At 37.9% G+C, this 18,060-nt stretch overlaps 1 protein-coding gene across 1 annotated transcript in view; it reads left to right on the top strand.

The window, feature by feature from the left end:
• The window catches only part of CDC73 (cell division cycle 73), a 92,137-nt gene that overhangs the window by 18,444 nt on the left and 55,633 nt on the right, over positions 1–18,060 (top strand). The window contains 3 exon segments of the mRNA XM_019920526.3: positions 221–319; positions 2,088–2,166; positions 3,804–3,868. Coding sequence (XP_019776085.1) covers positions 221–319; positions 2,088–2,166; positions 3,804–3,868 — 243 coding nt within the window.

The following is an 18,060-nucleotide window of genomic DNA, read 5'->3' as shown; positions in this document are numbered from 1 at the left end:
ATAAGTGAGTGACACGGGGTTTATAATAATTGATCTTTGGGTGAATTTCCTAGTAGCAGTTGATTCTTACTTACTTGTGTAGTAATCATACCTCATTATGATGTAGTAGGGAAGAATTGATAGGAAGAAAACTGAGTCTGAAATTGTTTATTAAGTAAACTTACTGCTTTTGGATATTTAATTTTAAGCAGACTTAATAATTAAAATCCATTTGTTTCAGAATTTTTCCAAGAATATTTTTGCAATTCTTCAATCAGTAAAAGCCAGAGAAGAAGGGCGTGCACCTGAACAGCGACCGGCCCCAAATGCGGCACCTGTGGTAAGAATGTTTTGCTGCTTATGTAGTAATTTTAATGAAAGCGATTATTCCGTGTTGTAATTTTGAAAACATCTTAGAGTATTTATTTGCTTCTTTATTGTATAGTTGACATACAATGTTATATTAGTTTCAGGTACACAACATAGTGATTCTGCATTTATATATATTACAAATTGATCAGAACCGTAAGTCTAGTAACCGTCTGTTAACCATACACAGTTATTGCAGTATTAATGACTGTATTCACTGTGCTGTACATTGCATCCCTGTGACTTAATTTTTTTGTAATTGGAATTTTGTACCTCTTAATCCCTTTTACGTATTTTGCCCCAACTCCCCCCAACCCCTTCGGTGACCATCAGTTTGTTCTCTACATCTGTGAGTCTGTTTCTGTTTTGTTTGGTTTGTTGATTTGTTTTCTTTTTTAGATTCCACATATAAGTGAAATCTATGAAGCCAGTTTCATAAGGTTCAGCAAAGGAAAAATAATATGCAAATAAAATCTTTTTATATAGAATTTTTGAAAGTATGTCAAAATTTGGTAGAGTACTAATGCAGTCTTTGCAAGAACTAGTAGTTTTATTTGTTCATGAAATCCTTGGTGTTTACCCTTTTAGAGGTAGTGAATTTTTGCCGGTATTTAGACGAACACTTGAGGTGACTTTCTGGCAAGTTTTTAAGTGCCTCTTATTTGTCAGGCAGTTTGCTGACAAGGATACAGGAGGGACAAGAACGAAAGCCCCTTTGAGCTTGTAGTCTAACGGGACATACAGATGAGTCAGACAGGTAGTGGGGCAGGTGACGTTATGGTGAAACACAGGGCGCCTATGGTCATGAATTGGTTGACATCTTGAATAGCAGCTGGCATGAAACTTATGTCAAATCTTAAAACAGTTCGGCCATTATCTTCTTGACTGAATATTCTCTGTGTTTCCATAATCATTAAAATACTTGAAAATTTTAATGTTTGGCATTTCACAATAGAAGTGTATACCTAGTGACAGTCTTGAATGAGTATCTTTTATTTGGAATAATAATAGCGGTAGCATCCTGTTGTAACGAAATGAAGCATATTTCAGTATTTATGAATACCATGAATTTCCCAAGCAATTTTGGGAATATTCTTTAAATCTGCTTCTTTAGATTATTACAGACTGAGTTTTATATAAAGTATTTTTGAATTAAATTATACATCATTAGATTAGCAAGTTTTTCTCAGTATTTTTAAAAAACATCTTTGTTAGCTTCAGTTTTACACTGTACATTGATACATGGGTTTATTGTCATTGTTATTTATTTAATATAAGGATTAATAATTGGAATAATTCAGTTAAAAGGCTCCAAAGTGTCAGCCCAATAAGCTTTGCATTAAAAATTTTTTTTTGTTAAAGAAAAATAATTCATGACTGGAGACAGTTTATTAATTTGTGAAGAAATTTAAGTAATTAGAATGAAATTACTAAGTACACCGATTTTATTTCTGCAATGTCTAAGAATTTTGCTTTGTGCCTTTGTGCACGTTTACTTGGGGTCCTTTGCCTTGTCCCTGGCAGGGATGGTAATTTTCTAGCAGTAAATAGTATCTTGAAAATCAGCTTCAGATGATTCCCCACTTTTGTCTACTCCTTGTTTTTGTCTTATTGGCTCAAATATTGAGAAGAAGAAGGCTTAGAAAACAATACCCTTATTGTGTTTTTTTATTATGAGTATTAAGTAACAATTTAAACAATATTGACATGTAACTCATAGTTATTATATTTTTCTACAGGATCCCACATTGCGTACCAAGCAGCCTATTCCAGCTGCCTACAACAGGTACGACCAGGAAAGATTCAAAGGAAAAGAAGGCAAGTTACTTAATTTTGGTCTTCCCCTTACCGTGGCCGTGCTGAACTTGAGAGGCACTGTGGCCTGGTGTTCGGGGCAGGGGTTGGCAAACTAACGTCTGCAGGCCAAGTCTGTGCCACCATGTACATGTTTTCGTGAATCAAGTATTGTTGGAACACAGCCACACTCATTCATTTTTGTGTTGCCTGTGGCTCCTTTAGTGCTGTGACAGCAGTTTGAATTGCGACAGAGATCGTGTGGCCTTCAAAGCCTAAAAATACTGTCCAGCATTTTACAGAATAATTTTGATAAGTTACTTTAAGTGCAGTCTCTTTCAGTTTCCTCCTGTGTGTCATTACAATACTAATAGTAGCATTAGTAGTAGTCTCTATCTTTTAGTGTTATTGTGGGGATTAAACTAGTTAATGAAGTCCCCAGAATAGTAACTGGTATATGTAATAAGCTATCTATAAATATTTACTGCTAGTAGCCTTAATTCTGTTTCTCAGAAGTTTATTTTAGAATGGAAATTCTATATATAAAATCATATTTCCCCATTTATAAAGGTATACATTGAGAACTTGGGAAGCATAGATTTTAGAGTAGGCATGTGAGGACTTGTTTTGTGATAGCTAACACGGCTAATTCAATAGTGAACCATTTCTGCATCAGTAAGATGGCTAGTGAGGGGTGCCTGATGTCAGCGCAACTTCTCTTGGGATCTTCATGTATCTTGACTTCATTCGTGAAAAAATGGGTTAGAGGCAACTAGAAGTTTATCATTTACGATTTTTTTCCTGCATAATCTGAAATCTCCATTTAAGTTTATTAAAGGGTTTGTTGTCTTTATACAGTGAATTTTGTGTGCTGGTTTCATTTGCTGGATAAAGGCATGTACTGAATCCATGGTGTAGAAAGACAGTAATGTGTTCTTTTATCCACTGCAATGTTTTTCTTTTGGGACGAATTATATAAAGTAGGGGTTGACAAATTAGAGCCCACAGACCAAATCTGAACCTCTTTGGGCCAAATCAGGCTGTGCTCATTTGTTTACATATGTTGTTCATCCTGCTTTTGCACCACAACTGCAAAATTCAGGAGTCGTGACAGAGACTATATGGCTTGCAGTGTGTAAAATATTTAATATCTGAGCCATCACAGAAAGGTATATTGGGCCTCTGTCCTGGAGTCCCTGTCGCTATTTACAACGTTGCTTTTCTGTGAGTTACATAACATATGCTGATGATTGTAATTTTGGAACACAGCTTTTTATAAGTTAAGGAGGTCTCATGGTGTTAGATGCTTTTAGTGGTGCTGTAGTTGAATATTAGGACTAAATAATTTGGGGGTTATAAAGTATTTTATTCAATCTAATTTTTGATATTTCCAACCAACTATATGACCGTTGAACATGGTTTTAGAGTCCTAACCAGCTTCTGCATTTTGGGCTCATTGGTGTGTATTGAATGTATTTTGGAGACCAGTACTCCTTTTAAAGTTTCTAACTTCACAAGTATATAATTTAACTTTATATCTATAGTAGATTCAAGGCTTTGTCATTCTGTTGAACTGTCAGATATAATGTAGATTATTACTTTAGGTTTGTTCTTTATCATGAAATATGTAAAGTCTAATGGTAACCTCCCTTTCTTTATAGAAACGGAAGGCTTCAAAATTGACACTATGGGCACCTATCATGGTATGACGCTGAAGTCTGTAACGGTAAGTCACTCTGAATGCAGAGGTTCTTTTGTTCCATTCATTTTATGTGAGTAGCAGATGTTGAAGGAAATCTTTGTTCTCCAACATTTTCAATTTCATACATTTATCTTTAATGACCAGTTGTGCTGACAGAGCTGTGGGGTGATTATTTGATTCATGGGTGTCTTTTTTTTTTAAACTGAGTGTAAAGAAAAGCTGCTTTGATTAACTTGCAAGTAGATTGTATGCTACCTGGTTAGAGAATTTAAAGTCAGTGAGGAGTTACGAGATTCAATTTGGGAGAGTTCTTTGCCATAATATCTCATGTTATTAAAATGTAACGCTGGGCTTCCCTGGTGGCACAGTGGTTGAGAGTCCGCCTGACGATGCAGGGGACGCGGGTTCATGCCCCGGTCTGGGAAGATCCCACATGCCGCGGAGCGGCTGGGCCCATGAGCCATGGCCGCTGAGCCTGCGCGTCCGGAGCCTGTGCTCCACAATGGGAGAGGCCACAACAGTGAGAGGCCCGCATACCACAAAAAAAAAAAAGTAACGCTTTACGCTCTAAAAAGACAGATTGCAGTGATTGATGTCATGCTGCAAGTTGCATACTTGACACAGCCAAATACATGACGTCCATGATTATAAGCCTTTGGCTCACTTTTGGCAAACTTTCTTTTTTTTTTTTAATGTCCTAAAGATGGTTATTTCTAGGTGATCTGACCAAGGCCCGTTTTTTTTTAAATAAGTTTCAGTTGTACAACATTGTAGTAACATCTGTGTATGCTACAGAGTGATCACCACCACAAGTCTAGTTACCATACACCATACAGCTGACCCCTTCACCCATTTCACTCACCTCGCAACTACCTATCCCTTTGGTAACCACTAATCTATGCAATAATCTTTGTTATCTGTGAGTCTTTGTTCTTTTTTTAGTTTCTGCACTGATATTTGTCTTTATATGTATTTTGCTAAAACACTTACTTTTAAATTGTCATCAGATTTGTTTTTGTATTATTGAAACTGTACGTGGACGCATTATTCATTCAACAAGTGCTTATGAGTATTTGTGTCAGACCGTGTTCTGGTTGCTAGGGTTGTTGCTGTGAATAAGCCAGATAGGACTCTTTACAGAAAGGAGTGAGAGAGGCCTCTCTGAGGAGGTGACAGTTGAGCCAGAGCCTGGTGACAAGCATTCCATGAAAGACACGCAGGGTCAGGATTGAGGCCCATACAGCAGCATGCAGGCCAGTGTCTCCAGAGTCGAGTGGGTGAGGGGAAGGTGGTAAAATAGGTACACCGATTTTATGAGATCTGCCTAGGTCTTCCTGACTTCAAAAGGTAACTCATAGCTGTAAGATTGAACTTAAATTCTTAAAGATTTATTTATTGACCTTTTCTTGGGGTCAGAACTTGCCTCCTCGCCATTCCCCAAGTGAATTATGGAACTGATGTTGTTACCCTGGTGTAGCCATCAAAATAAGTTTTTTTGTGGTTAACTGTTGCTGCTGTTGGTTTTACTTTTGTCTCATCTAAAATGCCATGAAATTGATTTCATTACTGAGCTTCCGAGCAATTGGTAAAATCAGTGATAGTTTTTAATAGATGCTTTTTACAGAACAGTTTTTCTGAAATCCAAGGACAGCTTCTTAATTAAACAATGTGTGAATGATAAGGCTCTACTTCCTTATCAAAGTCTTTGTTCCTAAATATAAGAGGCGAACAGTTCTATGGTGTGTGATTTTACAGAACTAATCACAAAAAGACACTGTGTAGGAACGCAGCAGAAAGACTAGAAATGGTCAAATTGTTAGTACTTCCGATATTTTAATGCCCAGTTTGCATCTCTGTGCTGCTTGTGGCCTGATTCATTTAGCAGTTGTTATTGAGAACTTTGAACCTGAAAGCTTTGAAATTACTCTGATAATTGTTTCTTTTTAGTTGAATCTCAAACTTATCCTTTCAGTGTAATGTTTTTTCCTCCTCTTTTTTTCTTTTGAAACTGTTACCTGTTTGTGAGCTTGCAAGTTTCACCAACTTTCTACCTCATTCTCCAGTTAAGAAAGTTTCTGTTATGAGATCCACCCAGACATACCAAGCAGTTAAGAGTATGTTAAAGGCTTTGTTGCACAGATGTGACTTCCTTTCTAATTTATGTGCAGCTCTGCTACCATTGTTCTTCAGGGTTTTGATATGCCTGGTTGATGTACAGAGTTACCAAGATTAGTTTCAATCTGCATTAGGATTGATCTGCATGTCTTTTAAGTTCAAGACACCAGAGTTCTCTTAGATGTTAGACTAAATTAATAAGTCACGTTATGCAGACTAGAAAATTTTCATACAAATGAGTTTTTTTCTGTATCTGTTACAGAGAAGGAAGGGGTATGTGTTTTGATAATATTTCATAAGAACCATAAGTTATTGAAATCTATAGAAATTAGGGCCCAGGCAGTATATTTTGTAACACTTTGTAAAGATAATAATTTGTTGAAGTTTATTATAGGAACAGAAGCTCAGGTACCTTAAAGTTACAAGTTTGTAAAGTATAGCTTTTGAATTGTGCCAAGAAATACAGAGACACACCACCTCTAAGAGTAGTTAGAGGGCTTTCCTGGGTTGGGACACTTCCCCCAAAATATGTCACTTGGGTTCTATAATGTTTAAGAAATACTGGATTAAGCAGATTTTGTGGTATAGGAATCTCATCGTTTTTAATGTATAAATCTCTCTTTTTTTTTTTTTTTTTTTTTTTTTTTGCTGTACGCGGGCCTCTCACTGTTGTGGCCTCTCCTGTTGCGGAGCACAGGCTCCGGACGCGCAGGGTCAGCAGCCATGGCTCACGGGCCCAGCCGCTTCGCGGCATGTGGGATCTTCCCAGACCAGGGCACGAACCCGTGTCCCCTGCATCGGCAGGCGGACTCTCAACCACTGCCCCACCAAGGAAGCCCCTATAAATCTCTTAATTGGAACACAGGAGTATGGACTCTTTCCCAAGCTTGTTTAACCCCCAAGTTTGCCCCTCTCCTCCCTTCTGTTGAGAATACTGCAAAGAACCAGAGTTGCATAGAATCAGTTTAATTGAAGCTATCTTAGGAGTCGTGGTTTGGGAGTAGAAACCGTTCAGTATGGGGGACATCAGAATATATTTTCATGTATTCCTTCAGTGAAAGGGGCCGTTTTAGACTAAGAAAATGCCACTTGATAATGCTTTTCATTGTATAGTAAATAAGGGAGATGATGAAGACCTTTTTTTGTTAGGTAGTAGCAAGGAACTTATCTGTGGTTCCACCGGAGAGGGAATAAGAAAGATATGATCACAGTTCATTGTTATTATTTATAAAGATTTGGAAATCCTTTATCAAGAACTACTTTATTTTAATCTCCCAATCTAGCTTGTTGATGTTCACGTGGAAAGGCCACGTGCTCTAGCCTCTGTTTATTCTTTCCTCTGTTCTTACTGAATATCATTGACTCTCGATAACCTTGCTGTCTTCATTTTTGAGGAAACCTTTTGCACTCTGAAATCATACAGATCAAAAGCTTCCCTTTAAGGTCGTTATTTGAAGAGACTCCAACAGACATCGTAGTTCTTATGATCTCTTTTGGGAAACCATTTTTTTGATAGTAAGTAAACTTGGGTGGATTTTCAGTATCTGTGTTAGAGGTCTAATATTATCACTGTCAACTTTCACTTTTGAGAAGGATCCAGAATCTCAGTCTCCTCCAAGTTACATTCTTAAGCAGGAATACATACATCAGTAACCGCCCCATTCCCTGTTCTATAAAGCTTGCTTCGTTCTCATTTGGTGGTCAGTTAACGTGTTCATCCCTGCTTGAAATGTTACGGGAGTGTGCTAGTACCAGTGCTCTCTGGAGGTGGGCCTAGAGCCAGGGCCAGGAGGAGATGGAGGTAGCTGATTAAGACGTTGTTACTCAAGACTCTCCTTCCCTTCCCTCCCTCTACTCTTCCTTCAGCAGATATTTCTTGAGTGCTTTTGTATGCCATGTACTATGCTAGGTGCAGGGACATCGAAGATGAAGAAAACCAGACATATGCGTATGGGCTTTTTTAATGGTCTGTTGGAGGAGAGACACATCAGTCAGTCACTCAGATGTGAAATTATGACTGTGCCACGTGTGTGCAGATGCATTGTGCCGTGAGAACCTAAAGTTGGAGGATTTTCTGTGGGAGTCGGAACACTTCATTTGAGGAGGTAGTACTTGAAGTGAGATCCAGAGTTTGAGTAGAGGCTGACTTGAAGATTGCAGGAAAGTGCATTTTAGGGAGAGTGAACAGAAGGCAGGAGTAGATGCCCTGGTGGGAAGAGCATGGCACTTAGAAAGATTTGGAAGGAGACTGGTGATTGTGTGGACTCGAAGGATGCCTCTGGGAAAGTTTCTTTCCAGAGGTAGGTACAGCCTGCCTGTCTGTGCGTGCCAGGGCCTCTCTGCACGCTTCTGGGGCCATTCGTTGTGCCAGTCTAAATGTGGCCCCACGCTTACTGCAGTAGTAATTCCAGGGTTTATTTTACTCACTAACACTTAAAGAATCAGAGTATGTCACGTAAGCAGGCTGGATTTCCAGCTTCTTTTGAGAGGCCTCTGGCATGACTGGGCGCTGGGCCCACAGTCCAGCGTGGCAGACCCACGTCCCCTGAGCAGGACACCTTCCACACCTGGGACGTGTTCCCCCGGTAGCCTCAGGCCTCGCCACTCTGGTCTTTTCTGTCGCCTTCTTCACTTATTTACACCACCTTCTTAGGCCCTATTGGCCTTTCAGTATGAAATCCCTGCTCTAAATAGAGGCAGTGCTAGCTTGTTAAAGAGAAGTCAGTCACTTGGAAACACAGATTTAAGGCTTTGAAGTCAGTCCTGGCTTTGAATCTCAGCTCTTCCACTCATTCCACCACTAATGAAGTTGAGAAGGTTATGTAACCTTTCTATCAGTGGTCTTGTTTTTATTTTATAATAAAGATATTAGAATTTATATTACAGTATTATTGATGAGTGAAACAGGCACTGTGTAAAGTGCTCAACACAAAAAGGACTCAACAGATAAATAATGGCTACTTTTATTATGAATTTATAATTTTATGTATAATCTCAGCTTGTCATATGTGTAAATGTAGGCAACTGTAGCTTCAGTGATGAACTTGATATTACATGTTTAATGATACAATTTTCATTCAAAGCTATGAAGACTAGTTTACTTAAACATTATGAGAACCCTTTTCTTCTCCAGTAACTGGGATATTTTTACTCTAGCTGTGTGTGTTTATCTTAAGGTAAAGTTCTTTATCCTTGGAGAGAAAATTGCTACAAAGACATTATCGTTTTAAGTGTGTGACAGCTTAGCTAGTTAGGCTTTTCCATTTACTTGTTAGGGCTCATATATAGGAAGAAATGTCATTTACTTAGATTTAAATTATTTACTTTGATCCAAAAAGTATGTAACTGTTGAGATTTTAATAGATGGTCACAGAATTATAAGTAGGAATATTACTTCTACAATTTATAATTTGTTGCATTCTACATTTAGATTGGCATATTATTTTGCTCGAGAATATTATATTACACTTGAAATAATTTTCAGAACTTGTTGCCTCTCTTGCTGTTTCAGGGAACTGGGGTGGTTCTGTCCTATGTCAGCCTGACCAACATAAAGGTGTACCCTCTAAACAAACCAAACATTGTGTGTTTTCTGTCAGTAACTCGTTATATGTCTTAAGCTTTTGAAAGTCAACTTTATACTTTTACTGTCTGTTACATGAAGTAATACTTAACTGTTAACATATTAGTATTTTGTGCATAGTTTATTTTTTATTATATCTGCATTTTCATAGACTTTTCTAAGATTTCATCACTAAACTGGACAATGTTGTTTCTCTGTACTCAAAACTTCCCTTCTATCCCTTTTATAGTAGTTTTCCCCAAGTGATTTTTCCAGATTTTTGGGTTAAAAAAATTTTTTTTATAATGTTGTGCTCGTTGTAGATTTGGCGCATACCTCCATATAACGGAGACAGAAGAAGAGAGAAGAATATTGTAATCATACAATATTATGATTTCTTTGCCTGTTTGTTGCAGCAAATTAGGCATCGGTTTTCTCATCTGAAAAGTGGTATTATAATAACCTCCTCTGAGGTCTTCAGGGTTTCAAATGTGCACAGGTGTACCTAGTTCAGCATTATTCTTTCAGTGCTGTTTGTAGCACTGAATTAATTGTAGTTATGAACTTTTTACACTGAATAATACAGAGCCTCTGTTCATCCACACTTTTTAAAATTAGTTGGGTGGATAAGTGGGGGGAGGGATAAATTGGGAGATTGGAATTGACGTGTACACACTACTATATATAAAATAGATAACTAATAAGAACCTGCTGTATAGCACAGGGAACTGTACTCAATACTCTGTAATGGGCTTTATGGGAAAAGAATCTTTAAAAAAAAAAAGAAAAGAGTGGATATATGTATAGGTATAACTGATTCACTTTGCTGTACACCAGAAACTAACACAACATGGTAAATCAATTAGACTCCAATAAAAATTTTAAAAAATTAATTAGAAAATAAAAAACAATTGGGTGGTATGTAGAGTGAACACTTATTTGGGTGGGTATTAATCTCCTTACATTGATACCTTCTTAAAGGTATTAAAATCTCAGTTTACATTAATATTTTGTCAGCATATGATCAGCATTTTGATGCTGATATACTTAGAAAAAATGAATAATAGCACAGATCATATTAATAATTGTCAGAGAATTTTAATGCCTATAAAGTAAAAGTTATTTTTATAATACTGCTTTTTTATACTGTTGCTTTCAGTTTATGTATCTTGTTGAGATTTATTGACAATCCATTGCACAATGGATGGTGCTTTTGGAGTAAGCATATACAGTTAAACTCCATTAATTTAGCTTTGCATTTCATTAAAGAATAATTATCGGTTTATCCAAAATGCCTTAAAATTTTAATAATGCCTGTAACATACCTTTTAAAATTATTCTACCAGTGACCATATATTTAATGCCATGATCACACAATTTCTGAGACTTATTTTGAAAGAAGCATAGACAAAGTTATTCTTGACACGTATGTTAGAAGTAATTTAGAAAACCATTGTATAATTTTTAATAATAATGTTAACGTCACTTTGTTTCAAAGTGTTTTATTATTGGTTATTGTGAGAACAGGAGAAAACAGAAGCCAGTTTGGAAATATAATGGTATTTTGTTAATACGATAAAAATTTATACTATGAAATTTCAGCTTGATTATATAAATTCTTTTCACTGTAGTTCCATATGAAATGCTGCAGTTATATACATGACTCAGATGTGCACAAAACCAAACTTTAATTTTCATTCAATTTAATATTCTCTCTTGGACATACTACAATATAGTCTTTTATTCTAATTTCTATTTACCTTCATCACTACAGCTTTATTCAGTTTTAACAAAATTAATATCATTATTGAACATATTTCATCACTTTTAAATTCTAACTTCTCAGTGTATTTTTAGACTAACCACTGCTGTTCTTTAACTTAGACATGATTTTATTTTATATATTTTTCTTCATTAATTTGAGGAAAAAAGATTAATATTTAATATCATGACATGATTTGAATCCGTTTGTTCATAATTAAAAAACAGTATATTAATTACATACTGTAATTGGGTATTTAGATATTTTCTTGTTGGGTACTTTTCTGTTGGCTGTTGTTGGCTGAGTTTTAGTTTGCTCTTTCAATTTCTAGGTCTTCATAAATTGATTTAAATCTTCAATGAATTTCTAATCTTTTGTATAAATCCCACATTCACATTTTATTTTCTTAGTGTCTTAGTGCTTTTCTCTTAATACTCATTGGATTGTGTATTTAGTTCATCCCTTCCCCTCCTCTCTGTCCCACACCCTGCCAACCTCATTTGATCTTTAATTCTAAGTTTTGGTTTCTTTTCCAGGTCTTTTTCTTGATGGATGTTTCTTTTAGTGTTGTTCTTCTTGTCTTTCCTGCTTCTCGTGTTCCTCTGTGAGTGACTGTTCCCACGTTTATTTTAAATATCTGTTTTTTGGTTGGTACGCGAGCCTCTCACTGTTGTGGCCTCACCCGTTGCGGAGCACAGGCTCCGGACGCGCAGGCCCAGCGGCCATGGCTCACTGGCCCAGCTGCTCCGCGGCATGTGGGATCTTCCTGGACCGGGGCATGAACCCGTGTCCCCTGCATCGGCAGGCGGACTCTCAACCACTGCGCCACCAGGGAAGCCCTAAATATCTGTTTTTTAAAGACTCTTAGTTGCTTCTTGTCCGGATAAATCTTACTGTTTAGAACTAAGTTTTTTTTTGAAATTTCAGAATGGTGCTTTACTGTGAATAAGTTGAAGACACACTCATTTGAAATGCTAAGGAATTAAAGCTTTTAAGATTTTTATTTTTGTTTTAATTGGAGACAAAAGTTATACCATAGAACTCAGGTAATTGTCTCGTTGTTGACATCATATTTTATGTTATTGAAAAAGCATTTGTTCCTCAACATTTAGGTTTGTGCAGAAGTATATAAGATCAAACACAAAATTATTTTGAAATCAAGTCAATTTAACATTTTTACAAATTACCATTTAAGACAGAAAGAGTTAATTCAGTATTTTATTGTCATCTACAAACAGTGAATTCTGGACACTATCAAACTAATCATTTATCTCCCCTAATTTTGATATTTTAGATAGGTGCTTCAGTCTTCTTGCAGTGTCTTTTTGTCATTTCTATCTTATATGTGTGTTGCCATAAACATCCTGAAATTCAGTTCCTTATATATTTTAATATACGAAGTTTGAGAATTAAAATTAAGCAGCTCTTTGACCTTTCAGAAGAATTTTAACTTCTATTATGTAGAAGGCTTTTAGTTTTCTTTATAAACGCCACCCCCCCAAAAAAAATTCAGCTTCTGATATGATTGGAGTATTATAATTTATTTTAAAAGGCTGTACAAAATACTTCATAGTGTCCTTAGGAATTGTTTGCTTTTAACATGGAGAGCTACGTTATAATAACCAACCATTCTGATAGTAAATTTGTGGATACATTATAATTCATCAATAACTTTAGTACATATTATGATATCCTCCCCTCCCCCCATCCCAAAGTTACTTTAACAGGAAAAATAAATGTTAAAAGCTTAACTATTTAAATTGTTTGGGGAAACATTCTTTCTTTATCTGGATTAAATGTAATAGATACAATTGATTTAATACCGTCTAATAAGGTAATAAATGCCAATTTTGGGGAGACCTGTGATACACATTTGATTTATTTCTAAACTTCCTGAGTCATTATTAGTATTTTTGAAAAGTTTTTATAGTTTTTTTTTTTAAAGCTTTAAACATCAGTGTAAAGGTCACAGGTTAGTAGATTTTACAAAAACGTTTTTCAGTATGGCACACTGGTAGCATTACATTTATATTTTACATTGGAACCCTCTTGTAGATCACTGAAGACCAATCCCTAGACATACAGTCTGGTTCTAAGTACCTGAAGAATTTTCACCACCGTCTTTGTGATGTAACAGATCAAAGCTGGTGTTGAACACCTGTGCAGAACATTATTCTCCCCTGCAAAGATCAGTTGTGTGGATCCCAAGTTGCCTAATAGGGTGGCATTTCCTTAGTAGTTTGCCATGGCCCAGAGAACGGCTGAGAAACTGAGTAATATTAATATACCGGGAGAGATTGATTGATTGTTCAAGCTTATGAAACAGTAACATTTGAAATGCTAAATGCTGATTAATTAATTTCGAGTGAGAAATGTAATTGCCAAGGGCAGTGGGCATTCAGTTCCTCTATCCAGCACATACACGTTCTCCCAGTAGAGAAGCTACTTGGAGATCAGAGATAATGATATTTGCATCTCTTCAGTAAAGGAAGATGTACTGCAAAGGCCAGGGAACCTTTAGTCTTGGTCACTGCTTAGATAGGCTTTGACTTCTCATCCTATTGGTGTGTCTGACTAATCCATCTCCTAGTGGATACGATGTAGTTCTTTAGATGGACAGATGACTGATTCAGCTTTAGGACTAACATCTCATTCTGTTGCATTTGACTTATTTAAAAAATGTTGGAGACATTTGCCTAGTGGCCATTGCCTGTGTACTGTAGTTAAAACTATTATTTCTATTTATCTTAGGAAATGCAGGAATATTAAATGAAAATTATTACTGATGGATTTGGATTTTAGACTGACAGCAGTGAGAAGCTGTAAGATTTATCTCCTGGTACTGAAGGAATTAAATTTTTATTAATAAAACTTCAGTAATCAGGAACTTTTTTAAAATTTATTTATTGTTGGCTGTGTTGGGTCTTTCTTGCTGCACACAGGCTCTCTCTAGTTGCGGTGAGCAGGGGCTACACTTCGTTGCGATGCGCGGGCTTCTCATCGTGGTGGCTTCTCTTGTTGCGGAGCATGGGCTCTAGGCACACGGGCTTCAGTAGTTGTGGCTCTCAGGCTCTAGAGCGCAGGCTCAGTAGTTGTGGTGCGCGGGCTTCATTGCTCCACGGCATGTGGGATCTTCCCGGACCAGGGCTCGAACCCGTGTCCCCTGCCTTGGCACGTGGATTCTCAACCACTGTGCCACCAGAGAAGCCCCTGTAATCAGGAACTTTTGATTGCTTAAAGCCAAATAGAATGGACATTTGGTATTTTTTTTTAAAGAAAATTTCTCTTAATGAATGAACGTATCAGTTTTTGCTAAGACATCCTCCTGGTTTGTGACAGCATATGATATTTGGGAAACAGAGTTATAAGGCTTTTTGTCTGTCAGGCTGAGAAAACACTTCTACTAAGACAGAGGAGCAGTTGATGAGGGAGTGCTGAGTTAGATGACAGGTGAGGATAGCAGGAAGGTGGAACGGGCTTGCCGAGAAGAGATTAGCAAGCCCACCTTCCTGCCGATGCAGAGCCTGCCTTAAATACACTAAGCTGGAGAGGTGTACAGTCCACTTCTTAATATTACACAAATGGAGAGGGCTTCTTTTTGGTTACCGTCATTTTTTTGACAACCTGGGAACCATCTTGCATGGTTCAATTGCTTAAATATGTACAGCATTCCCTCACCCCCAACCCCGTCCAGATTTTTAAACGTTCTACCAGTCGTGAAAACGACGGCGGCCTGGCACGCATCGTTTACGTGCATTTGCAACTACCTAGCTTCCCTCTCCTTTCCCCCACCATGTTCTTCTGAATCGTCAGGTTCTTCTGAGTATGAAAACTAAACGCAATCAGTGCTCATTAGCTTAAGACTATAACTTATTATTTTTCCTAAACCATCACTGTTTCTAACGTCAGGATGTGCTAGTTTGATCAAAGGCTAATTTTCTAGGCCTGGACAGTTGATATAATGGGAAATAGGTTATTTTTTCTTTGAAATAAATGCCAGTAGACAGGTGGTGCATACTCACGAGATGAATAATGAATAATGTCAAAGCAAGTTTTGATGATGCCTACTGTCTTCCCTGAACGTAATGGGGGAAGAAAGAGGAAAACACCTTAGGTAGCTTGCACCCTCCTCAAGTTAGGTGGCCTGGCCTAGGACATCATCAGCCCAGAGAAAGGAGCATCTTTCTCTAATTTTCTTCCAACAGACAATGCCCCTTTGCAATTTTTTCCCCTCTAAGGGGCTCTGTTTTGCAAAGCAGTTACTGAATTCCACCCCCCATTTTTCTTTTCTTTCTTTTTTTTTTTTTTTTTTTTTTCGGTATGCGGTCCTCTCACTGTTGTGGCCCCTCCCGCTGCGGAGCGCAGGCCCAGCGGCCATGGCTCGTGGGCCCAGCCGCTCCACGGCACGCGGGATCCCTCCGGACCGGGGCACGACCCACGCCCCCCGCATCGGCAGGCGGACCCTCAACCACTGCGCCACCAGGGAAGCCCCCCCATTTTTCTTAATTATGAAAAATTTCAAACATAAGTATAATTAGAGAAAATACTGTATGATTTTTAAAATCTGCCCATCACACAGATTCTATAATTATTTTTTAACCACTTTTACTTCAGCTGTTCCACAGCTCCCTTTTTTCCTGAAGTACTGTGAAGCAAAACCCAGACACTGACACTTTGTTCCTACTTACTCTGCACTTCTAAAAAACATGGACTTTTTTTTTTAATGTAGGCATTATTGCATATAACAAAAAAAAATTAATTGTTGGTATCATCTAATACACAGTTCATTTTCCAGTTTCTTTGATTTTTCTGAAAAATCTTTTTTTGCAGTTCATTTGTTGGAAATAGGATCCAAACAAGCACCAATAGTTGCATTTAGTTGATAGGAGTCCTATATGTCTTTTATTCTAGATTAGAAGTTCGTAATATATTTTTGTTTTTGGTGCCATGAACCTATTTAGTAGACTGGCGAATCCTATGATTCTTCTCTCTGAATAATGTTTTTAATGCATAAAATAAAATACATAAGATAACAAAGAAAACCAATTTATTGAAATAAAATTATCAAAATTTTGAGAAACATAACTTTATGACATGGTATTGAACTTCGTGTTGCTTTTACTGATGCATTATATAACAAGATCTAGGGACAAATCTAATAAATTCCAGAATTTTAAAGTATGACCATACACAGTATTTCAAGATATCTGTAAGAGTAATGTGATATGAAAATACTTGATTTCTGTTGGTGACAAAGTCAGAACTGTTATTAATAGTACTGTGGTTTGTTGCCTTCATTCATGAAAGAAGGAAATGTCAGTTTCTGTTAGAGGTTGGTGAAAATAAAATTGTGAATTTTTTTCCCATCCATATTAGGGGCCCCTCTGATTTCTATCCACAGCTCTCTACTCTAGAGTTCTGCTTCACTGGCTTTTTTCTGTTTTTCTACAGACATGTCAAGTTCTTCTCAACCTCCTGGCCGTTGTCTTTGTATTTCTGTTTGCCTGGATCATTCTTCCTCTTGCTCTTAATAAGACTGGCTCCTCAAAATTCAGATCTCAGTTTAAAGGTTACTTTTCCAGGAAGACCTCCCACTTTTTTTTCTGCTAGTAATCTTATTTATTTGTTTACATTAACAATTTTCTTCGAATATGAAGATCCGAAGGTAGGAAGCACATCTTGTTGCCCTCCACCATCTCCCCAGTGCTGAGAACAGGGTAGTGGGCACATAGGGGTTGCTTGAAAAGTATTGAATGAATGACTTTTTAAAAAATTAATTAGTTAATTTATTTGTGGCTGCGTTGCGTCTTCGTTGCTGCACGTGGGCTTTCTCTAGTTGTGGCGAACGGGGGCTACTCTTGGTTGTGGTGCACGGGCTTCTCATTGCGGTGGCTTCTCTTGTTGGAGCGCACGGGCTCGAGGCACGCGGGCTCAGTAGTTGTGGGGCGTTGGCTCAGTAGTTGTGGTGCATGGGCTTAGTTGCTCTGTGGCATGTGGGATCTTCCAGGACCAGGGCTCGAACCCATGTCCCCTACATTGGCAGGTGGATTCTTAACCACTGCACCACCAGGGAAGCCCCTGAATGAGTGATTCTTAAGCCCATGTTATCTGTATATTTTTAGTTACTTTGCATCCTTTCATATGCATGTAGAGTAGTAGTTAAGATTTATTATTGTTATTGATGCTTTGTAATATATAGGCCCTCAGTGCCATTTGACAATCCTTCTATACATTTTTCAGTGGCTCTTTATTATGTTATCCTTGGCGAATCAGGTTCTCGTACAGCGTCTTCTCTCTCCTCATGCCCTCAGTGCCCAGGCCAGGATTTTAGGCCTTGGCACTCATGCCTTCTCCCTCACCGCAAGTGTCCACGCGTCGTGAAGGCCTGTGGACTGCACTTGCTAACATCTCTGGAATTTTTTTTTTTTTTTTTTTTGCGGTACGCAGGCCTCTCACTGTTGTGGCCTCTTCCATTGCGGAGCACAGGCTCCAGACGCACAGGCTCAGCGGCCATGGCTCACGGGCCCAGCCGCTCCGTGGCATGTGGGATTTTCCCGGACTGGGGCACGAACCCATGTCCCCTGCATCGACAGACAGACTCTCAACCACTGCGCCACCAGGGAAGCCCCCACATCTCTGGAATTCTTATCTCCGGATCACTACCGTCCTTCCTGGTCCAACTATTTCTGTATCTTCCCTGGATTATGCAGTGGTCTCCTAGTTTGTGTTTTTGTATCACTCATGCGTCTCCTCATTCTGTTCTCATGTTGCAGCCAG

This window comes from Tursiops truncatus, chromosome 1 (assembly GCF_011762595.2).
Source record: "Tursiops truncatus isolate mTurTru1 chromosome 1, mTurTru1.mat.Y, whole genome shotgun sequence".
NCBI classification, from domain to species: Eukaryota; Metazoa; Chordata; class Mammalia; order Artiodactyla; family Delphinidae; genus Tursiops; species Tursiops truncatus.
The sequence above is the reverse complement of the archived record's forward strand: the minus strand, read 5'-3'. Positions and strand labels throughout refer to the sequence as shown.